Genomic DNA, 24,344 nt, shown 5'->3' with positions numbered 1-24,344 from the left:
ACAAATACGGTATTGTTGCTGTTGTTCGGTGCCGTCGAGTCAGTTCCACCTCATATGAGTCAGTTCCCAGTGTGATAGAGTAGAACTGCCCCATAGGGTTTCCTAGGCTGTAATCTTTACAGGAGCAGATCGCCAGGTCTTTTCTTTCTTGAAGCTGCTGGATGAGTTCAAACCACCAACCTTTCGGTTAGCAGCCAAGTCCTTAACCATTGTACCACCAGGGTTCCTTAGTATTGTATTAGTAGAGTGAATTACTTGAGGACTCTGGGTTCATTTCAGTCAGGATGTATTTGCTTCTTGACTCTAGGTTTCTGTTCCTATTATTGGAACTCAGATTTGATTTTCTGAAATGTGTATCTCACCTTGCCAAATTCTGAGCAAAGTTTGGCCACAAAATCATAAATTGCTGGCTGACTCTGCGGGCTCATGTACTCATTCCACGAGGCCAGTTGCTTTTTGATGGGCAGAGTTCAGTCTCTGCTTAGTTACTTTTAAACCTAGACTCTGCAAGTAAGGCAGAATCTTGATAGTTTAGACACATTCTCAGCTTTGCCCTCTGGAGACATCCACTGAAACACAAGGTACAATTCACGCACATCAAACTTTGTGAATTATTTTTGCCAAATGGTACTGTGGTTTTCTCAAGCTTGAGGTAGTCCAGCAAAGTAAAGTGATTGGGGTGTCTGCTCCACCCACCCAGTACGAGTCTCCCACCTGCTCTCCTTGTGCAAAGTAAGAAAGTTCTTTTAAACCTACAGTTATCAGTTCAGTGTTTTCAGGAATCATGCCTCATCCTGAAGAAGCACAGTCTTGATAATGATAACGGGTGATCTGAGCTGGTTGCTTCTTGAGGGCTTCAATGACAAAGGCCCTTGATCTCAGGAAGCAGCCCTGGAAGTTTCCACACCCATACCGTCTATCTCACTCTGCTAACCGAAGAGAATATCCTCATAGCCAACTTTGGCATCCTCCAGATTCTGTGCAAAGTGTTGATTGTTAAAAACATTGGTACACCCATACCTACCTTCTTGATCACTCCCACCTTCCCATCTGGCAGTGAACTTGGCTTTGGTTTGTGTCCCCAGCTCCCCTCCTCAGTGCTACTGCATGATGGATAACCATGCCTGCCATTTTGTTTTCATAGGGGCTAAAAGTTCCTCTTCTACTTTCATTTATGGGTACTCTCATCAGTGGCCTAAGAGCTCATCTTTTTTATAGTTTGACCAAACTTTTCACCTTTTTGTCTAGTGAGTGCTTGGTAGGGAGGGGAGAAAAGAATGAGCATTTAATGAGTCCCTGCTATGTGTGTGGTACCATGCTGTGTGCCATATATACATCTGTCTCCTTTAATGTCCTGAATAACCTTTAGTGGTTAGTATTCACATCCTTATTTGAGGAAAGGGAGAGGCAGATTAGTAACTGTGGATCTAGTTCGTCTTCCCCAGACTCCTTGTTGGGACCCTACTGTGTAGTGAGGAGAGTCACGTTTGTGTGTCGGAGGGCACCAGGCAGTGTTGTGGACAGAGTTGGCTGTGTACTACATAACTCAGTCTGCCATCAGCTATTCTTAAGAGATGGGCAGAGATGGGTGGAAAATGGAGGGGAAGGGGCCTGTTGTAATGCCAGGATGGAGGGAGCATGTTGGAGGGATGGAGAAGCTTTATGAGAAGTTGACCATCAGCTGGCAGTGTGGGCAGGAAGTTGCAGGGGGAGTAGTCCTGTTGGGAAGCTCCTTTACCCTTTCCACCCAGCAGAAAGTGGCCTGAGGAGTGGGGCCCAGGGTTGAGTGTCAGAGAATGAGAGAAAGGTATAGTTGCATAAATCACAGCTTTTTAGGAAATAACACTGGTGGAGAGAAGGAATGTGCTTGTCCTCAGTTTCTATGTCCAGCATGAGGGCTTAGCAAAGCCCTCACTGTTCACCTCTGTGGTCTGCATGGACCCCCATGGGTGCCCCAGAGGTTCTCTACAGAACAGTGGGCATTGGCCTCACTGTGACCTCCTGTTCCCCACCCTCCCACTGAGGGGATTCTGATTGGCAGGGTGAAAGTTCCTGGCTCTGCAGTGTCCCCAACCGTTGTATAAGGGACACTGTAAGAGGTAGGGTTTTCAGAGAGCAGTACCTGTTGCTAACAGACCAGAATTGTGCCCCACCAGCCCCATTGGAAAATGAAGGCAGTGTGTCTGGTTACAGTGTTGTTGACAGTGATTCTTTTTAATGACTTGGACCAGTCTTCCATACGCCATGACCCCTGTGAAGACATGCCCAGCTTTAACTGGAGAACCCTACCCTGCTAGTTTGGAGTTTGTGTCTTGACAGGGTTGCCCAAGACTCTTGCTTTTTCCTAGTTTAGGTTTAAATGAATCAGGGAATTAGCTCTTAGTGTTTAAATCTTAATGCTATCTTTCCCAACTGCAGTACTACCCAGCGTTGTGGCTGACTGACACTGTACTTTGAAGAAAATTAAGTGCATGAGAATTACCTCAAACTAATGATATATTTATGCATTGTAGGTTATTTTGAATTTCTAAACTGCTAAGAGTTGTTGAATAGGTTAATAGTTTTAATCTATTAATCTAATCTTTTCTGCTTGACTATTTATTAAAATATATCAGTGATACATGACAGAAGTGGAAGCACAGATAATTTTGAAGGTTATTAAGGATTGGATGATGGTGTGAGGATTTGAAACATGGGCGGAATAGTAAATGCAGATACAGGCCTTGTTACAGTATTTGTGGACAAGTGCGGTTTCACTGTGGTTCTCTTTCTTGGCCCTTCCAGGCTGGTGGTGAAGCTTTGACCTGTCTTCCCATTATGATTTCTGTCCTTGCCACTAAAAACCAGAGTCTTCGTACCCAAAGGACATTTCTGAGGACAGCAGCCATTTTAGAACACACCAAGGAGAGTTAGAGGTCAACAACTAACACGAAGCGAAGCCCAAGCACTTTTCTCTGTGGAAGAGATGGAGCTCTGCATTCCTGTATTTTATTTTGTCTCTTTGTTAATATTTTAAGCATCTAGCTTATGTCAGGCTCTAGTGTCTACTCTAGACACTAAGGATACAGAGGGAGACAAGGCAATGCATTCCCCATCTCTTGGGGCTTCTGGTTGTTTAATCATTTATTTGTTCATTTATTCAATAGGTGTTTTTATTGTTTTTTTCTTCTTTTTAATCATCCGAGTAAGTAAAAGCCCAGACTTTGGAATCGGGCAGTTGCTAGGCGCTGTCAAGTCCGTTCCGACTCATAGCAACCCTCTGTACAACAGAACGAAACACTGCGCCAACTTCACAATCATGGCTGTGTTTGAGCCCATTGTTGCAGCCACTGTGACAGTCTGTCTTGTTGAGGGTCTTCCTCTTTTTCAGTGACACTCTGCTTTACCAAGCATGATGTCATTCTCCAGGGACTGGTCCCTCCCGAAAACATGTCCAAAGTATGTGAGACGAAGTTTTGCCATTCTCACTTCCAAGGAGCATGCTGGCTGTATTTCTTCTAGGATAGACTTGTTCGTTCTTCTGGAAGTCCATGGTATATTCAGTATACTTTGCCAACACCATAGTTCAAAGGCATCAATTCTTCTTAGGTCTTCCTAACTCACTGTCCAGCTTTTACATGCATATGAGGTAATTGAAAATACCGTTGCTTGGATGAGGTGCACTTAGTCCTCAGAGTGACATCTTTGCTTTTTAACACTTTAAAGAGGGTTAAGAGCTCCACTGCTAACCAAAAGGTTGGCAGTTTGAATCCACCAGCAGCTCCTTGGAAACCCTATGGGGCAGTTCTACTCTGTCCTATAAGGTCACTATGAGTCGGAATCAACTCGATGGCAACGGGTTTTTTTGGTTTGGTTTTGCAGCATATTTGTCCAGTGCATTACTTTGTTTGATTTCTTGACGGCTGCTTCCATGGGCTTTTGATTGTGGATCCAAGTAAGATGAAATTATTGACAACTTCAGTCTTTTCTCCGTTTATCATGATGTTGCTTATTGGTCCAGTTGTGAGGATTTGTGTTTTATATTGAGGTCTAATCCATACCGAAGGCTGTAGTTTTTGATCTTCATCAGTAAGTGCTTCAAGTCTTCAAAACTACAGGTGTGAGACTGCAGGCGCCTGGGTGTCAGACCTCATCTACCACCCCATGGGGCCTGAGACTGTGCTAATGGATGTTTATAATGGTGACCTGCATCCTCAAGAGAAGGTCAGGATATTACCATTTCAGAAAATAGGAAGAACGTGATACATTTTGTAGTTTTTTTCACTGGAAAGGGTACAAGTAAGACTCTTGACACTCAATAAACTTACACTTATCCAGAAAATTGGCTTCTGTGAGACTGCTTAAACTCATGTTATACTGAAGTCCAGATGAATGAGACGGTGCAATACTGAGCAGTTAAACCACTGACAATTCTTTGTGGTGATGGCAGCCATTTCCCGAGGAGTCTGGCATATTGACTTGTTTGTTGGTCCTTAGATCAGAGGCTGTGGATGCCTTGATGGTCATTCTGGCATTGATCTCTCCATGGCTCCTTCACTGGTTCATTCAGCAAACAGATACTCATTCATCATCTGCCATGTGCCAAGCACTGCTCTGGGTGCTAAGATTCAATGGTGAACCGATGTGCCAAAAGTCCCCATGCTCTAGTTGCTCACCTTCTGGTTGGGGAGACAGACAATGAAGAGGATAAAGATGGGGTGATACTAAGGGGGATATGTAAAGCATAGAAGGGGGATATGGGATGATAGAGGCCTACATTGGGAGTGAGGTGGGTGAAAGTTCAGATTGGGCATCAAGGAATTCTCCACTAGGACTGGGACTTTTAAGTAAATAACTGAAGAAGTGAGGAACTAGCTATGTGGCGTCTGGGAAAGGAGAGAATATTCCAGCAAAGGAAAGAGCAGATGCAAAGGCCCTAGTAGGAGCATGTTTGCATGTTCAGAGAACATCAAGGAGACTGGTGTTGCCAGATAGGCAAGAATGAGACAGGGAATATTAGGACATAAGGTTAGAGGGCGTGTGGGACGAGTCACAGAGAGCTGTAAGGGTCCTGGTGAGGACAAGCAGTTGTTTTGGGTGAGACACAGAACCATGAATGGATTTTGAGCCAGGGAGTGACATGACCTGACTTATTTTAACAGGATGGCTCTGGCTGCTGTCTTAACATACATTTCGGGAGAGTGGACAAGGGCAGGAACAGGGAGACTGGTTATGAGTTTATGACAACAAGGCAGGAGAGAAAGAATGTTGCTTGGACCTGAGTGGTGGCCACAGCAGATTCTGGACATATTTTGAAGGTGGATTTGACGGTAGATTTATTAGGAAGGAGCCAGAGAGAGGGGAGAATCAGGGATAATTCCAGGGTCTGCGCCTGAGGAGCTGGAAGGATTGGAATTGCTATTACCTGAGGGGAAACTCCCTGCGGGGGGTGCAGCGGCAGCTCAGGTTTGGACCTAGTAAGTTGAGATGCCTGTTAGCATCCAAGTGGAGTTGTTTCATCTGCAGTTGTTGATGTACCTCTGGAGTTCAGGGAGAGGTCCAGGTGGGAGATACAATTTGAGATTCATCATTATATAGTCAATGTTTAAAAGCGTGAGTCTGGATGAATCACTTAGGGAGTGAGTGTGGATAAAAACAAAGAGCCTCTAGAACTGATCCATGGGGAATGGCAGCATATAAGGGTTGGTGAGATGAAGATGAATCGGAAAAAGAGACAGAGAGTGGCCAGAAGGTGGGAGGTTCACTGGGTGAACATGGAGCAAAGTGAAAGAAGAGCTGGGAGGAGCAGAGAGGGAACTACGTCAGAGGACACATTAGATGAGGCCTGTGTATTGACCACTGGATTTAACAACATGGAGGTCACCTGGAGCCTTGGAAAGAGCAGCTCTGGAGAGTGGAGACAACAGCCTATTTGGAGTGGGTGACTTAAGACGTTTTGCCAAGGAGAGGGCCTGCCGTCATCAGTGAATACAGTAAGTCCCGCGGCTACAATGGACAACTGGTACTTGCCCTTTAACTTTATATAGATTTGCCCTCACTTTAAAACAGTTGAGCCAGCCCCTACTTCCAACAAATTCTTCATCACAATCACCTTCAGTTGCTGCATGTGCAGCTTTTAAATCATTGAAACGGCTTCAAGCCTTTTCTTGCACTAAAGTAAAGCTAAATAACAACCATATGCACTTGTTCCTACTTACGTACAAATTTGATTTAAAGACACAGGAATGGATCTCGCACTATTTTGTGATGCTCATGAAGACATTGCTGGTTTCAGCGGTTCTGTCAGCTCGAGGAAGAACGCCATCCGCCATTTTAAGTTGGATCACGTTGCCTTTAACACTTGTGTTGAGTATGCAACTTTGTATTTGGCTTAAATTTTCATCTTATTCACCCTGTAACCATGCCTCCCAAGCATAAATCCCATGCAAGTGCTGGTGATGCATCAAAGAAAAGGAAAACAGTCATGATTGGAAATAATAAAGCCGTCAGAAAGAGGTGAGACACCATCGGTCATTGGAGAAGCATTAGGCTACAGTCGGTCAACGATTGGAACAATTTTAAAGGAAAAAGTGAGAATAATGGAGCATGTGAAAGGCTCTGCCCTGATGAAAGCTACAATTATTACTAAGCAACGCAGTGGTTTAATTATTGAAATGGAAAGGCTATTGATAATTTGGTTAGATGATCAAAATCGGCGTAATAGACCTGTTAGCCTTACTTTAGTGCAAAAAAAGGCTCGAAGCCTTTTCAGTGATTTAAAAGCTGCAAGTGCCGCAAGTGAAGGCGATTGTGATGAAGAATTTGTTGCGAGTAGGGGTTGGTTCAGTCATTTCAAAGTGAGAGCAGATTTACATATTAAAGTGCAAGGTGAAACAGCGATGGAACGAGAGCAAGTGTTAACTTAATCATGATCTTTTTTCTTTGTTTTCTATCTAAACTGTTTTAAGAACTGTTTCTTTAGTTTTTTTTACAGAACTGTATACCTGCACATACGCAGATTCTCTTCAGTACAGTGCCACACACAGTTACTTTTATTACTATATGATTATGTACTGCATTATTATGTTTAAGATATTTTCGTATATTTGGAAGTGTTTGTGTTTTGTGTGCATAGAAAGGTAAAATATTTACTATATACTAAGACAAACATTTGACTAATTGACGAGAAATAAGAACCGTATGTACCTGTTCCGACTTACCTACAAATCCCACTTACAGACAGATTTAGGAACAGCTCTCGTTCATAACCCGGGAACTGTCTGTGGATCAGAATCACTTGCACTCAGATAATTGGTTGGTGGGCAAATGGGTTGAGTTGGAGAACTTGGTCAGTGGTCAGGCTCTGGAGCAGGCTAAGCACGGCTTCTAAAGTCATCCTTATATAGGTGTTAATTCACTTAATATCCCTTGCGTTCAGGAAGCATGTATTTAAGCCCAACTTGAGACCAGTTAACCTTCATTCCAAATGAGTCGAGTCTGTTTTAATGAAGTTTTCTTCCAGAGGGAGTTAACCGAGTCATTATTTACATGCTGTGGTCGGAAGCTTTCCTCCTCACCCTTAACATTGTTTCAGGTGGGTAAGGTGCCAGAGTAAATGGTACTTTTAGAAGAGGTTGAGTGGTCCTCAGGATGTCTTGGGTCGTAGGTGGATGCCCTGCTCCCCATCCTGTGCAAGGTGGTCCACACCCCTGATAGGTAAAGGCCTTCACAAGGGCCTTACGAATTGCTGTCTAGTTCATTCTGACTCATGGCTACCGTGTGTTTCAGAGGGGAATTGTGCTTCGTAGGGTTTCAGTGGCTTCTTTTTTTTTTTGGTAGTAGATTGCCAGGCCTTTCTTTCAAGGTGCCTCTGGGTGGACTTGAACCTCTAACCTTTCAGTTAACAGCCGAATATGTTAACCTTTTGTACCACCCAGGGACTTTAAAAGACGGCTTAGATCCCAGCTCACTCATCGTGCAGATGGAAAGATATAGGGCAGCACAGATAGGACTGAAGTCCAGGGGCTGAAGACTTTTCATAAGTACTGTGACTTGGTAGATCATCAAATGTCAGCATTTTTGGCGGAATAATGTAAAAATTGTGTCCAGAAACAAAGTTGTTTGACTCCTGGGTGCTGGCATGGCCTGAAACTCTATCTCCAGCATGCCCAGAAATGGTATTTGACTTCGGGCCTCAAATCCGCTTGTAAATTATTTGATTGCATTTTCTTACGCTGCAGGGTTTAGCAGCAAGAGCACTAGAATGGGAGTCAGATTGTTTTCAGACCAAGTTCAGCACTGAAAGTTGTATAGCCTTGATGCCATTCATTCACCTGTTGTTGAGTTTCTGCTGGGTGCCAGGCATTGTATAAGGGACTGAGGATATGGAAGTGAACAAAACAGACATGGGCGCTGTTCTGTGCTTTAGTTTCCCCATCTGTCCATAGGCCTCTTGTGAGAGCCAGATGTGATGGGGTGGGTATATAAGCACTTGAAAAATTATCAGATAAGACCTAGAGGAAGATGTTTTTTTCTGAAACCTCTTTGAGCACATTGGCCTAGTCTGGCACGATAATTGGGATGAGTCAGAGTGAAGTGAGGGTAGCATATGGCAATGGTGGGGAAGCTTAGCAGCTTTGGAGCCATTTCCTCAAGTTTAGTATTAAGTAGGAAGAACCCCTTGTCGTCAAGTTGATTCTGACTTATGGTGACCCCAGAGTAGAACTGTGCTCCGTAGGGATTTCAGTGGCTATAATCTTGTGGAAGTAGATCGCCAGGCCTTTCTTCCAAGGCATCTCTGGGTGGACTTGGACAGCCAACCTTTTGGTTAGTAGCCGAGTGCAAACTGTTTACATCACGCAGGGACTGTGTAGAAACAGGCCCAAATACATATATCAGGCAAAAAGCAGAGCTGTGCTTATTGAAGACGGAGGGGGTAGGGGCTTGGAGCTCTACTCAGCACCACCTTCCTCATTCAGGCGTCACGGGTGCTCTTGCTCTGGGACCCTAGGCCTTCCAGGAACCCACTTAGTGAAAGGCCAGAGCCCTTATGGAATTCCTTGGGCAGGGACCCACTCTCTTTGGCTTCTGTCACAGCAGAGTGGTGTAAGCAGTAACCTGTGACCACAGATAGCATGTACTTACTGAAAAATATCCCTTTAGTGCCCGACTATGGATTTTATGTTGAAGTGTGACTCGGGTTAAATATAAAATTCATAGCATGTCTTGAGCAACTATTTTGTGGTTATCTATATATAAATCTATTTTACAGCAACACAAATAGAATAGATTATGGAGTGTCAGCATGTAGATAGATTCCAAGTGCTTTTTCACTAATATACCTAATGATTCGTGCTGAGACTATCCAAGTACTCCACTGTACATTTAAATGGATATAATTAAAATAATGAGCTCTATTTTAAAAAATGATATATGAAAAAAAATTTTTTAAAAAGTTAGAAGTAGCTGCACCACTAATTCAAAGTGATATAAGTACTTCTGTGCTTCCATTGTTATTAGGACACCTAATAAACGCAGAGCTTCTGAGAAAAACAACATTTGGGCTTGTAAATCTAAAGCACGGAAGCCGGGGGAGCGGAGTTGCCGATGTCCTCGGTGGGTAAGGTCTTGGAGCGTCACGTTTAAGGGAGAAGATGGCTCTGTGCTGCTGTGCACCGTGGGTGATAGAGGGTGGCTCACGTGGCCCATCTTCCATGGGCTACATGAGGAGTCGGGCTGGTCCCCCAGCTATAGCTGTATTTGCCAGTACAGCCTCTGACTGTATGGGGTGGAGAATGTGGGCAAAGAACTAAGGGGAATCTGCCTTCCAGTGGGAGGAAGCCATTCTCCCGTGCCCCCACCCTCAGATTTTAAGGGTCACTTTCAGGTGACCTAAGGCCAGCAGTTCAGTGGAAAGGACAAACGATGGGGGAGTCAGGTTCAAATCCTGGCTCTGGAGACGGCCTCCCTGTGATGCATTCATGCCTAGGCTTGTTGCAGATGAATGACCGTGCACTCAGCAGACCCACCTCAAGGACCCACTTGGCCATCTCAGCAGGCCTTGGGGAGTCACAGGAGCCTTAAGTCCCAATGTCCGCTTGCCAGGAGGCTTGGCCTGAAGGAGGCAAGTATTCTTTCAGTCATTCAGCAGATATTTATGGTGCATCTGCTGGGTGCTTTCTGGTTGCCGGGAATACCGCAGTGCACAGGCCTGGCAAGAGCCCCACCTGCTGTTAGGGCACGTATGGCCTGGGGGAGTCAATAGCAGTTGGGGCTGTAAAGGAAATAAAACAAGGTGGTGTGCTAGAAGCTAGAGTAGGGGGTCAGAAAGGTGACGTGTGAGCTGAGATCAGTTCATTAGAAATGCAGAGAGAACTGCTGTAAGAGTCACCTGTGCCAGGTAGAGGTGGCACTCAGGTTACCTCTGTCACAAGCAATCAGGGAAGGCTTCCCAGAGGTGGGAGGCTCGGGCCTTCATGGAGGATGAACCGATACCGTCCTCATAATGGCAGCTGCTGCCTGTGTACATTTACTCTGGGCCAGCTCCCTGACTAGGCTCCTTATGGGCAGCATCTCCTGCCCCCGCAGCTGGCAAGCATCCTGCTCCCCCTTGAACAGATGAGGAAAATGAGACTCAGGGAGAGGAGTCTTGCCCAAGGTTGCAGACTGAGTGGGTGAGTCATTGAGGGTTACACCCAGCCTGTCTGACTTCAGCAGCTCCTCTCCCCCACCAGGATGCCATGATGTTAGTAAGAACCTTGAGAGCAGGGAAGGGATACCGAGTCCACTCAGACGGGATGGTCAAGTGCTCACAAGGCTTTAGGATGGGCTTTGGAGCATCAGCAGTGAAGAAAGCTGGGGTGAGGGTGTTCTGGGCCGGGGGGGTTCTTCCCTGGCAGGAACAGGCACCTCTGCTGTGGTGGCACTCCTCTCTGTTACTAGGAAACAGATCTGCCCTATGCTTGGGGGTTTAACCCATTGAGCAACCAGGGACTGGACCAGCCAGGGCCAAGCCAAGGAGAGCCCTCAGCCCACTTGCCTGTACAGAAGACTCTACCTGGACCCATGGGCTGTCATTGATGGTTGGACAGGGGCCTTGGTTTCCAGCCCTGTGCCCACTCAGCCTCAGGGTGGGCGGGACTGGCTGATCCTTAGCATCCCCATGGTCTTGCTGGAATAGGAATTTCAATAATTTCTTTTTCTGTCTAACTGGAGTATCAGTAAACAGAGTTCATCACCAGTTTCCATAATGATGATCGTCTCTGCTATACAGGAAACTCTAGACAGGGTCCTGGGTTTACCTTTTTTCCAGTTGATCCTCACAGAAGCTTTTGGAGTAGGTGTGAATGTCTGTGAATGATGAAACAGGCTCGGGGGGTTCAGTGGTTTGCTCAGGGTCACACAGTTGGGAAGTTATAGAGCTGGGATTTGAAACCCCATTGGTCTGACTCCGCAGCCCATGTGCTAAGGTCTGTGCCATGTTAGACCCTCCCCTGTAACCAACTCCTGCACACTCCCCCCACAAAAAAAAGATAGATTCTAGTAGAACATCTCCACTGGTAGCCACTGTTCTAGGTCTTTGTACATGTTACTTTATTGTCTCTGCACTACAGTGCAGTCTATGTTTATCCCCACTGTATGGATGTGAAGACTGAGGTTCAGAGGGGTGATGTCACTTACACAGGAATTCACAGCTTGAGAGTGACAGATCTAGGAGTTGACCCTGGGGTGGTCTAAATTCAAAACCTGGCCTAAATTCAAAACCTAGCACTCTTTCCACCTCACTGTATCACATCTTATTCCCACCAGGCTGTCAGCCAGCCTATGCTCAAATGCCTCCAGTGACAGGGAGCTCTCCACCCCCAAGTCTTACCCTTCTGTTGCTGTCTGCTGGGGAGGAATATCCTCCCTCTCTAAAGCCATAGCTGTCGCCTTGTAACTTCTCAGACCTGCCTGTCCCGGATATATTCTTGGGGCCTTGTAGAACTTGCAGTTTTTTCTGCCCTGTGATGACTGTTCAGTCAAGGTAGGGGCTTGCTGACCTGGGGTGGGGGACTCTAGCTCAGGATAGCTCCCATGGAGGCAGCACCAGCCAGAAAGCTAGGGAGACTGCACCCACTAGACTTAGACCTGGAACAACACTTGATTTCCCTGTTTGCACCAGGGCTTTGAACCACTTCTTCCCAGTTCAGTCATGACCAAGGAAACAAAACTGGAACAGACCTGAATTTTTAAAATTTGGATTAACTGGAATGATAACCGGGATAGGAAAAATCACAGGTTGAAGCCCTTTTAGAAACCTAATCTTCCTTTTAGAAAACAAGGGCAGCATATATGTTGCATAGCAACCAAATCTTTTGCCCATAGACTTTTGAGCAGAGGTGGAAGCAGCGGTGCCCCACTCAAAGATGGCGGCCGACCCGACTGCTTTGAACATGTGTCACTCTCCACAGTTCTGCCAATGATCCAATCCTACACATCAGGTTCCTGAAGGGGCTCACTACGCCTCTTCCAACTCTCCCATTCCAGAGCTTCAACCCATAATTTTTCCCATTCTGGGTATCGTTCCAGATCGTGCAAATTATAAAAATTCAGTTCTGTTCCAGTTTCTCTTTGCTGGCCGTGGCTGAACCAGTTCGAAGTCCTAGTTTGCACACATTGGCTTCCCCACCACAGAGTCATGATGGCAGTCCCCTCTGCCAGAAGGACAAGGGGGCCCTACGAGAACACAGAGAATGGTTCAGGAGTAGGTGGCAGGAGATCTGGCTTCGTGCCTTGTCCCTGCCATTGATGTTTTGTGTGGCCCATGGCAAGTCACAATTCTTCTATAGGCTTCAACCTTCCCCCTTATACAGGAAGTTCAGGAATAGATGTCCTGCCCACCTTAATACTAAGCTGTCTCCCTTGAGGATGTTTCTTGATGTTTAAAGAGCCCCTAGTCCAAAGTGTTGGGGGCAGAAATGTTGACTCTGTTACATCTCAAGTGAGTCTTTTTGGACTGTAGCTTCCCCATCTGTGAGATAGGAGCAGGGAAGGGCTTGGATGAGCTTTCTAGCCTTTCTGCCAAGGAGCAAAGGAAAGAAGACAAGCGCTAGCTGCTTTGCATTCATCAAATCATTTAAACCCTTGCTGCTTGCAGTGTGGTTTGAGGAACAGCAGCATCAGCCTCACCTGGGAGCTTATTAGAAATGCAGAATATAGGGCCCCACCCCAGGCTACAGAATCAGAATCTGCTTTTTATCAAGATGCCCAGCTGATGGATGTGCACATTGAAGTTTGGGAGGAACCGATTTAAACCATCCAGAGCTGCCCTTTTAGGTCTCTTGTAACTCTAGTTGTGATAACTACACATAAATAGGTGGTAGGTGAGGCAGGTGGGCACATCTAGACCTCTTTAGGCCTCAGCTTTCCTATTTGTAAAATGGGTAGAGTTAGAGGCATTGCTAGCCCAGTGGTTTTCCAGCTGTGTCCCTTGGAGCCAGGGTTTCCTGGAGGAGCCTCAGGGGGCCTATGTGGAAGGCTGAGTGTGCTAGGGACCCACCCTTCTCTACTCACACGGTCTTGCATATTTCTTTGGTGCCCTGGGCATCAAGGTGAAGTTCATTTGAGTGGTAGATCTGTGGCTAAACGTTTTGTAACTCCCTGGGCTGGTGGGCTCCCAGGTTGGTCTGGGGGCCGGTATGGGATCCACACTGAGCAGACCCTCTTCTTTCCCAGGGAGCGCTTGAAGCGCAGCCAGAAGACCACCAAGGTGGAGGGTTCAGAGTCCGTGCCGGCTGAGGCCTCGCTGAGTGCCGAGCAGGGAACGATGACGGAGGTGAAGGTGAAGACGGAGCTACCCGATGACTACATCCAGGAGGTGATCTGGCAGGGTGAGGCCAAGGAGGACAAGAAGTCAGTCAGCAAGGATGGGACCGGGGACGTGCCCGCCGAGATCTGCGTGGTGATCGGCGGCGTCCGCAACCAGCAGACCCTCGGTGAGTGCTCATCCACAAGGGCCAGGGCCAGGATCAGGCCAGCAATGTGGGGCCAGAGACCTGGGGGAGAAAGAGGACCTGTGATCTCTGCCCCCTTCCTGGCTGAAAGACCCTTCAGTGGCTCACCTCTGTCCTGGGGTAAGATCTGAGCTCTTCAGACTTCCTTTGCTTACACAGTTCTAGTGTGGAGAGCTCTTCTTCTTTCTGCCTGATCCAGCAAAGCCCTACCTGTTCATCGAGACCTTGTTCAAGCCAGATTCCTCCAACCTTCTGCAGGCCCAGTGAGTCCCTCATGCCTTGGGGCTCCCCTGCCACAGGTGGGTCTAGCACAGCCCTTACCACTTAGCACAGCCAGCCTCTGCTCAAATGCCTCCAGTGACAGGAGTTCTCCATCCCTAAGCCATCCCCTTCTGTTGCTGGCTGGTGGGGAGGAATATCCTCCCTATCTAAAGCCAGAGCTGTCCCCTTGTGTCCTGAATGCTTTTCTCCCTCCTCAGCTTGATTGTGGGCTCTGGGAGCATCTCCCGGCACAGGTCCTACATGGAGCAGATACCCAGGTAGGATTGGACCAGGACAGATTGGTGCCTTCCCCTGCCTCTTGTGGTTTGGGCCAGGTTCTGGGGGGCTCTGTGGAAACTAGCTTCTTAGGAATTATTCTCCACCCCCCTCACTCCCTCCACCCCTACACAAACAATATACACAGCTTTTCCACCCTAAGCCTGGGGATACCCCTCGGAATCCCTACACTACTGTTATATTCACAAACGCAAATGCCCACAAGGACCTAGCAAATCCATTTGATTCTTGTTATTCGATAGTTATGTTCTATTGAATAGATATGTTCTATAAAGTCCCCGCGAACCCTGAGTTAGTGAATTCTTGTTCAACTGCAGCTGGTGATTTTTTTACTGCTCTGCACACGAACGAATTTGTGAATCACTGCGCAAGCACCCCGAGTATTTTTAGCAAATAGGTGAATTCACAAATATGGAATCCGCGAATAATGAAGACTGCGATATGCTTATTTAGCATAAATGGAATTGAGTGAAGCTGAGGAACTCGCTCCCCGTGTATGGAGGGCAGCTGCTGAGATGGTTGCCATCAAGTGGGGATTGGTGCTGCCAGACCTCTAGAAAAATCACAGGCCCAAAGTGAAAAACATAATGTGAATTCTCTTACCTTGAACTGCTGGCAAGCAATTCAGATTTTTAAGTCTGCCAAGCAAAGCATGTCTGTGGGTCAGATTCATTCCATGGGCCCCAAGTTGCAGACTCTGGCCTTTAAAATAAAGTCCACCTTCCTCAGCCTGGCATTGAGGTCTTGTCTAGTCCAGCCCAGATTTCCTTGGTCATTGGACCCTCTTCCACATTCCCCGTGCTCATTCTGTTCTTAGACCCCTCATGCCCTGAAGTGCCACTGCCTGCCTCCTCTCCTCCTGCCCTCCTTGTCCAGCTCTGGCTCGCCTCCTCCTGACTTCCAAACGCCCCCATCTTCCGGCCCCCATCCTGTGTGTGGTGCGTGGGGCCTCGTGGGAAGAGTCCCCGTGTGTGTGTTTCTTCAAGTTTGGACCCAAGTCCTGTTGCCTTTTCTTCCCAACCTCTGGGAATCAGCCTTGTGCTCCCCCTTTCCAGCAGTTCCTCCACTTGGTGCAGCTACTGTCACCCCCAAGATCATTGCAGCATCCCACTAACAGCCCTGTCGCCCTGTCTGTGTCTCCCTGCTCTCGCCCATGGTCGCTGCCGGCAGCCTTGGCAAAAATGAAACACTGACCATGCGTGTCCCTGCCTGTAAGCCTTGCGGCTCCCCATTGTCTCTAGGGTCAAAGCCAGACTGCTTCCCATGGCATCAAGATCCTCCATAACCTGGATCCAGCTTCCAGCCCCGTTTCTGGCTTCTGATCTTCTCAGTCCTTTCATTCCAGTACAGTTTGCTCTTCTGCAACACACCCTCTATTTTCTGCCCTTTGCTCATGCCGCTTCCTCTTCCTGGAATGCTTTTGACCATCTCTAACCCATCCTTCAAGGCCAGCTCTGTGCCACCTCTTCCCAGAAGCCTTCCTTGATCTCTTCTAGTCAGAAATGGTCTGTTTCTGCCCTGCCCTTCACATGAGACACTGCCCATTGTCTGCTTTAGATTAGAGGGACCCTGCCTGTGCTTATCTCTGCCCTGAGATTGTGAGCTCCTAGAGGCCCGGGACCTGTCTGATTATCTGTCTCTGCTCCCCACTCCACAATACCTAGTAAGGTACTGGCTTCTAGGAAATAAAGTAGATATTAGTGTTATTACTGTCAGGTTGGGGCTAGGTGATGCTGCAGTAACAGGAGATCCTAAAAATCTTGGTAGCTCAAAACCACAGAAGTTTTTTATTTACTCACACTATATGTCCTTTGTGGGTCAGCTGGGGGCGCTGCTTTGCTTTGGACCCAGGCTAAACGCAACCATTACATAGAATGTTGTCAGCCAAGTGACAGAGGGAAAGAAGGCCCTGGAGGATTCACACTGGCCGTTAACCGCTGCCACCCACAAGTGAGAGGTGTTAATCCACTCACAGTCACTGCCATAACTAGTGCCTTGGCCCCACTCAACCTCAAGGAGGCCAGGAAATGCCATCCTCCCATGTGATAGAAAGGGGCAAGCCAGAAGCATTTAAAAAATAAAACTAATGACCACCCCAGTGCTGAACGAGAGATTGAGTCTTCAGGGGCCCATGTCTGACCTCTGACCATCAGTATCTGCTCCTGAGGCCTCAGAGTGTGTTAACCACTAGTGTGTTTCTTAGTTAACAGAGAGAAGACATGCCCTGCTCTGTTTGGTGTGTGTGTGTGTGTGTTTCAAGACTCATTGGACCCAGGAGCTCTTTATGCCCTTCACCAGAGATAGATGGCAGTGAATGGGAGTTGAATCTGAGTCTGGGGACGGAGCCAGTTGTCAAGATTAGATGGAGAAAGCCTTGAGCAGCCAGGCCAGGGAAATGTTGGGAGTCCTCCCTGGGCCAGCTGCCTGCACAGTGAGAGCCTCCAGGACCCCCGAGCCTCATGCCAGCTACCGATGCTGCTTTCCAGCTCAGCTCCTGCTCAGCAGCAGGGTCCTTGGCCTCACTGTGCATTAGTGTCTTCTTTAGTGAGATGAGTCGTGGTCCCTGTCCTGGCCACCTCATGAAGGTGGGAATTGAAATGTGCAGAGGAAGGGGGAATGTGTTGTGTGAGGTGGATGGCTCTGGACCCTTCGGTTGGGAGTGAATCCAGGCTCTACGACTTCATAGCTTTGGTACTCTGGGCAAGTTACTTGACCTCTCTATGCCTCTGTTCCCATAATTGCAAGTTTATGGGGTTGTGTGAGGATTCAGTAAAATGCTGTATGTAAAGTACTCAACATTGTGCTTAATGAACGATTAGCTATTATTAGCAGTAGTAATAGAAAGTACTGCTCCAAGGGGAAGGCATGGAATAATTTCTGCTTTATTCCTAAGTCTAGGAAATAAGGCAGTGTAGTCTAGGGACAGGATGGAAGAGGGAAGAAAGTTGGCACTGGAAGAGGTGTCAGAAGGCTTGGGTTCTAATTGGGCCTCAGTTTTGGAGCCCTGGTGGCATAGTGCTTAAGAGCAATGGCTGCTAACCAAAAGATTGGCACTTCAAATCAACCAGCCGCTCCTTAGAAACCCTATGGGGCAGTTCTATTCTGTCCTGTAAGGTCACTATGAGTCAGAATCTATTCTATGTCAACCAGTTTGGTTTTACTACTACTTTTTTTTTTAACATCGGAGAACTGGTCCAGTCCCTGGAACTCCTTCTAGTGCAGCCTCTCTAGGATTCAGGGACTTTGAGTATCTTGTGAAACTTTTGAGTGGCCTGCCTTAGAAGACCCTCGTTAAAAAGATGTCGAAGTCACAGTGACACAGTGGAGCTTCCATTTTGGAGTCCATCCAAAGCAGGGCCAGAGCGCTCCCTGCTGGCCATGTCTGCTCATCTCATATCCTTAGAGGCGGGCTCCCCTTGGGGATGTGGTTTCTGCCAAGGATTGGACTCAGAGGGAACTGGCTTCAGCTCCAGGACTCACATCCTTAGCGGCAGGCTCCCCTTGGGGATATGGTTTCTACCAGGGATTGAACTCAGAGGGAACTGGCTTCAGCTCCAGAAAGGAAAGGCATTAAAAAAAAGAAAAACAAATCCATATTAGAATTGAACTCATCTAATCTCAAGATGGGAGCCCTAGTGGCGCAGCGGTTAAACACTTGGCTGCTAACTGAAAGGTCGGCGGTTTGATCCTACCAGCTGCTCTGCGGGAGAAAGATGTGGCAGTCTGCTTCGGTAAAGATTTATGGTGTTCGAAACTCTATGGGGCAGTTCTACTTCGCCTTACTTGGTCGCTATGAGTCAGAATCGACTTGATGGCAGTGGGTTTGGTTTTGGTTTTGGTTTTAATCTCAAGATGGCAAGTAGATTTCATCTTGTGGGCCAAGTCTAAGCAGTTGCTACTGGCTATTAGGATATGTTGAGGATTCTAAAGGGTGATATGATTGATTGTCAATATCTGCCGTGGGGAAAACAGAGGCCTACAGAAAGGAAGAGTTGCCCGGGGTCACAGGACAAGTTGATGACGTTTCTTTCCACTGTGTGGAGGACCTGCTCCGCCTCACAGCACCTTCCTCCCACCTGCTTCCAAAAGTAAAACAAGGAGAGAAGGCAGTCTCGGGGCTCTGGCCATCCCTTTAAATGAGCTCATGCCAGTGTCCATCCTGGCTGGTACTGGAGAGTTAACATGATCCCGAGGCACTTGGCCGGGGAGCGAGGGGTTCTGCCAAACCAGAGACCTCTCCTAAATGCTTCATTCACCCAGCGTGGTCAGGGCTCAGAGGCAGGTTCTGTTGCTGAATAGAATAGCATTCCTCTTCAGTCACCCAGTGCTGCATCATGATTGAGCCTCCCGTTTGCCTTTTCTCTGAGCTCCATCCTCCTCCCAGTCCTCCTTGATCCTTCAATAGCCATCAAACAAACTGTTCCCAATGACACAAACATTATCCGAGGCACTTCCTGTGGAGGAGTCCGGGCCATGGGCATGCAATGGCATTTGGCAGCTTCTTGGCTGGGAGAGTCGGGAGGGGCATCAGTGCCTGGGAGGCTGGCTGCCAAGCTTGCAGTGCTTGCCACTACTGCTCTGCTGCCCAGAAACTCCTTGCGCTGAGAGAGTTATCGTTCACGCTTAGAAAGAACTGCGCTGCCATCAGAGACCTAGAGTTTCCTTTTTTAGCATTACTGAACTTGATAGCTTTGTTAGGTAAAACCAGGAGTGAAAGGAAGTGAGTTAGCAGTTGTGCATGTCTACCTGACAAGCTGCATGCTGAACTCTGCACTCTTTGCCCCAGGAGGGGCGGCAGAGCCACACTGGAGGTTTCAGGAGCACCTCCATGAGAAATGCTGAACACAGGGCACTAGCATTGCTGCTCTCCCAATTCCACGTTCATTGCTTTGGTTGTTGTTAGTTGCTGTCAAGTTGATTCAGACTCATGGCGGCCCCATGTGTGCAGAGTAGAACTACTCCATAGGGTTTTCAAGGCTGTGACCCTTCAGAAGCAGATTGCCAGGTCTGTCTTCCAAGGGTGTGTCTTCTCTGGGTGTGTTTGAACTGCCATGCTTTCGGCTAGTAGTCAAGCGCTTAACCGATTGGGTCACCCAGCTGCCCATATCTTCATGGCAGGCATCACACCCTCCCAACAAAGCAGCCTCAGAATCCTCCTCAACACAGTGCACCAAGAAGTCACTGTTAATCATTTAGAATTGGAGAACCTGAAGTAGAAACCTGCTTGCCATCCCTGTCCTAGATGGTGAAGACAAGGCAAGCTGAGTTCATGGCAAATCACGACGCCCAGCCCACAGAGCATTTCCTGATTCCAAGAGATAAGGCCCCCCATCTGGATCCCATCCTGGTGGTCAAAATACAGTACAAAGCATGGGTGCTCTTCATGGTGTGGAGGTCTGTGAGACCGTTGGTCCTGAATCCCAAGGAGGTTGCAGATGAGGGAGCCCAAGGAGGGCCGAAGACGGCTGGAGCCCTGAGTAGTTCTGGGCTTCCCCCTTGGTGGTACAGGAGCCAGAGGAGGGAGCACGTGACCCAGCCTCAGCCAGGCTCCTCCTCACATGGGGAATGAGGACCTCAGCTGGACTCCTCCTTACATGGGAAATGAGGACCTCAGCTGGGCTCCTCCTCACAAGCGGAATGAGGACCAATCAGGTTATGGCCAGAGAGCTATCTCTTTGTGTGGGGAGGAGCCCTGTGGAAGAGCTGTGTCGGAGGGTGGGGTAGGGGTAGCCCGAGAGGCTAGGGATGAAGGCAGGGTAGAATCTAAATATTCACAATTTACAGCATTTGGTGGGGGGAAGATGGAGCAGACACATTCCAAGTGGCCCCATCCAATGCAGGGAAGTTACCAGGAGGTAATTTCAATTCAAAGGAAGAACTGTTTGGGAACAGCCTTGGTGGGAGTGAATTCCTGTCCAAGAGATGGGTGAGCAGAGAGGACCACTGGGCGGGGCGCAGGAGGTAGAGTCCAGGATCATCAGATGGAAGCCTGGAGTCTCTGAGGAAGTTTTAGGCAGCAAGCTCTGAGAGCCGAGGGGCAGAGGTTTCTTCCCACACACAGGGCTGCCAGGGGAAGAGGGCAGGAGGAAGAGGAGGGGCTCCACTGAGGACCTGGAGGAGGCGAGGCTCAGCCACAGCTGGAAGGAGCAACAGAAGAGCATGACAGAGCCATTCAGACACAGCCGCGTGGGTTTCAGCCTGTGACAGACCAGGGCAGCGAACGTGCCAGGTCCTGCTTCATGGTGCCAGCTGGTAGTTTCCTGTTTCAATAGATTGTTGGCAGGGCTTTGCGCCTGGGCCTGCCAGAACCAACACTCAGCTCTTTGCTGTAGCCACGTGGAGAGGAAGAGATCTGGCCACCCTCCTAGGCACGTCCCATCTCTGCTGCTGACTCTTCACCTGGTGGTAGGAGGTGGGAAGAAGGTCCCAGTTAGAGACCCTGCGCTGGAAGCAGGAGATCCAGGATCTGCCCCCCTTCCGGGCCTTGGACAAGCCCCTTAGCGTCCCTGAGCCACTGTGTCTTGAAGGATCAGTGGGTGTAATGAAACCTGCCGTCTTTCCAGCAGGCTTGTTGGGTGTTACAGCTGTGAAAATGTTTTTAAAAGGGGACAAAGAATGCAAAACAGACCCAGTGGTACTAGCCGAAGCCTCAAGACATTCACACGTTTGGGATTACTTGTGGAGCGATAGGAACCTAAGAGGCCAGTGGCTCCCAACTTTTTGTGTTCAGTACCCGCAAAAGAACTTCGAAAAGCTTTGCGTTCTTTCTCACATTCTTTAGTTGACATATAAGATTTTCATCCAGAGTTTAAGTAATTGCAATGTGCATCATTTCTGGAGTATTGTTTTTTAAAACAAGGTGGCATTTGAATGTAAAACTGTGAATCACTCTTTTACATATATCTGAGGGAATCCAAACACCGTTGCAGTTTGATGTCTGCCTTCACCCTTTAAAAACCGTGTGAAAAAGCACATCTTTAACAACCAGAAACTCCACATTTTTCTTTTTTCTCCTTGAACTCGTATTTCCAGTCCACTTCCCCCACAGGATTTTGTCCTAATGCAGTATATTTTTTACGCTTGAGTCTTTTATTGATCACTCTTTTATACTCATCTGCTACAGCAAGGTGTATATAAATTGAAATTGAAATTTTAAAGAAATTTACTGGGATTATAAAGCTCTGCATTATAAGGCATGTTTTTCCAGATTGAGTTATTCTTAGTATATAATTAATCAAAACAAAGGTAGATAAATAGTAAATGTAAAAGTCAAAATAATTATTAAAAATGCTCCTCTTAATCAAATGGATGAGACTTATTTTTTTCACAATTGGTTCACGTATATGTGGGTTAATATTTCGTATTGCTAAAATGGAGCCTTGGTTAAGAGCTATGGTTAAGAGCTATGGCTGCTAACCTAAAGGTCGGCAGTTCATATCCACCAGCTGCTCCTCGGAAACCCTATGGGGCAGTTCTACCCTGTCCTGTAGGGTCACTCTGAGTCGGAATTGATTCAACAGCAGTGGGTTATTGCTAAAATGTTAATCATTTGCCCTAGTGGGGCAAATGGTTAACACTTCACTGCAGTTGAATGGTTTGAGTTCACTCAGAGACACCTTGAAAGAAAGTCCTGGCGATCTAGTACCAAAAAAACTCAGCCTTTGAAAACCATGTAGAGCCCATTTCTACTCTGACACATACAGGGTCCAGAATCAACTCAAGGGCAGCTGTTTTGTTTTTTTTTTATTATTGCCAAATTGAGACGAGACTCAGCATTAATTTAATTCTGCTTTTCGCGTTTCATAGGTGCAGTGCTTAGAAACCTTGGTCACATAGTAAGGAGCTAGGGTGGCTGGAGTTTAGTTTTAGTGGTGTCACTCAATTCTCTGAACTCCTTCAAAGTTGTATGCCAGGAACCACACAGGGGTCTGTCATCACACATTATTTTTAATGGTCTCTTCACTAACAACTCCATTAGATCCTCTTTCAGTTTGGTTGAAGGCTAAGAATTGGAAATCACCTGATTCGCATAAGGTGTTCTCCCGTCATTGGATTCACTCACTTTCTTAGTCCAACGCTAATATTTCAATAACTCTGTTAGGAGCCCAGAGGTTTTCATCTCCCAGAAAGGGCTCCATGGTAAGAGTAGGGGCGAGTGAAAGACATCTTTGCTTTGTAACGTGGGAGAGGGTGAAGGTAAGAGAGGAGGGGAAGAGGAGAACTCCTGTGAGTGAGCGGAGCCTCCTCACCTCCCACGTCATTCTCTGGCACACTGATTTTAGGAAAGAGTACCTTTGGATGTTGACAGTTGGGAAACTGATGCTCTTCCTTAAAACTGTTTGTTCACGTGTCCCACGGACAGTCCCCATGTATCTTCAGAGGATTATACAACACTTTTAAGACCCTAGAGCCCTGATGGCGCCAGTGGTTAAGCATTCGGCCGCTAACCAAAAGGTCAGCAGTTTGAATCCACCAGCCACTCCTTGGAAACCCTATGGGGCAGTTCCGCTCTGTCCTATAGGGTCTCTGTGAGTCAGAATTGACTCGACGGCAGTGGGTTTTTTGGGTTTGTTGAAGATCCTGGTCCAGAGGACATGCAGTCTGAGTCCAAGCCCCAAAGAGCTTTAGGAAACCCACTCGTCCAAGACTCGGTTCCCCAAGTTGCCCTGTTCTCTCTGTTGAATCTTAGAGCCCAGAGGGCTGGGGGCTCCTAAGAGTGTGATCCTGTGAACCACAGCTGCTGGGAAGCTCTGAGCTAAATACAGGATTGGCCAGTGCATTGGCTATCTCTGTCCCTAACCCCTACCCTTGTGTTTCTTCTCATTCACCCACTTTGGCTTCTGTCTTGTTGTATTTTGTGTATTCTGAAAGGTGTCTGGACTTACCTAGAGCTGTTGTTGTTAGGTGCTGCCGAGTCGATTTCAACGCATAGTGACCCCATGTGACAGAGTAGAACTGCCCCATAGCATTTTCTAGGCTGTAATATTTCCAGGAGAAGATCACCAGGTCTTTAGCCCATGGAGTTGGGTGGGTTCAAACCACCAACATTTTGGTTGGCAGCCGAGCACTTAACTGTTGTGCTACCAGGACTCCTTGCCTGGAGATAGCTGGGGGCAAGTGATAAGAGTTGAGAGTTGCTACCACAGTGCCTTGTACTCAGGAGACTGGCTCCTCCCTCCAGACCGTCCCTCCTCTCCTTCCATGGCCTGGTGAACTAGACCCACCTGTCCTCACCTGGTCAGTCTGGCTTTTGGCTCTCTGCCGGGTGCTTATGGAAAATGCCTGACAGGCGCTGTTAATTAGAGCAAGTCTCCTCCACTGGTTTGTCAGGATGGGCTCTGTGGATTCTTGTTGCATCACAAGTGATAGCAGGAATGGGGCAGAGAAGAAGGCTCAGTTCCTGTGCGGCCCTCCCAGGGCTCGTCATCGGGGACTCTTGGATGTCCTGTGGCACTACCCAGACATGGGATTCTGCTGCCCTGCAGAGTTAAGGGGAGCCCACGGCCAAAGGGGAGACACAGCTCGCTTGGTGACCTGGCATGGTGGCAGTAGGACGGTTCTGGATCCCCAAAAGCCACCTTTGAGCCTAGTTCCTCGCCAGCCTCTGAGTAACCCCAGGCCTGGATGACTTGGCTTCTAGAGCTTATAAACTTGTTGTTGAAATGGGTTGAGTTGCTCCAACCTCACTGAGACGTCTGGGAAGATGGAGGACAAAAACGAGACGTGGGTGTACTTGCTAAATGTCAAGATTCCGGGTGCTTTCTGAGAGGCTGGTTGTATGGCGGTTAAGTGCATGGGCTCTGGAACGAGAGA

General features: G+C 47.7%; 1 protein-coding gene across 2 annotated transcripts in view; it reads left to right on the top strand.

Moving 5' to 3' along the window:
- The window catches only part of ZNF618 (zinc finger protein 618), a 183,049-nt gene that overhangs the window by 109,250 nt on the left and 49,455 nt on the right, over positions 1-24,344 (top strand). For both annotated transcript variants that reach the window (XM_004372135.1, XM_012554385.1), the window contains exon 3: positions 13,696-13,955. In XM_004372135.1, the coding sequence (XP_004372192.1) occupies positions 13,696-13,955 (260 nt within the window). The remainder of the gene's footprint in view (positions 1-13,695; positions 13,956-24,344) is intronic.

This window comes from Trichechus manatus, unplaced genomic scaffold, assembly GCF_000243295.1.
Source record: "Trichechus manatus latirostris isolate Lorelei unplaced genomic scaffold, TriManLat1.0 scaffold00016, whole genome shotgun sequence".
Taxonomy (NCBI): domain Eukaryota; kingdom Metazoa; phylum Chordata; class Mammalia; order Sirenia; family Trichechidae; genus Trichechus; species Trichechus manatus.
Note: the sequence above shows the minus strand (reverse complement) of the source record. Positions and strands in the feature narration are given on the sequence as shown.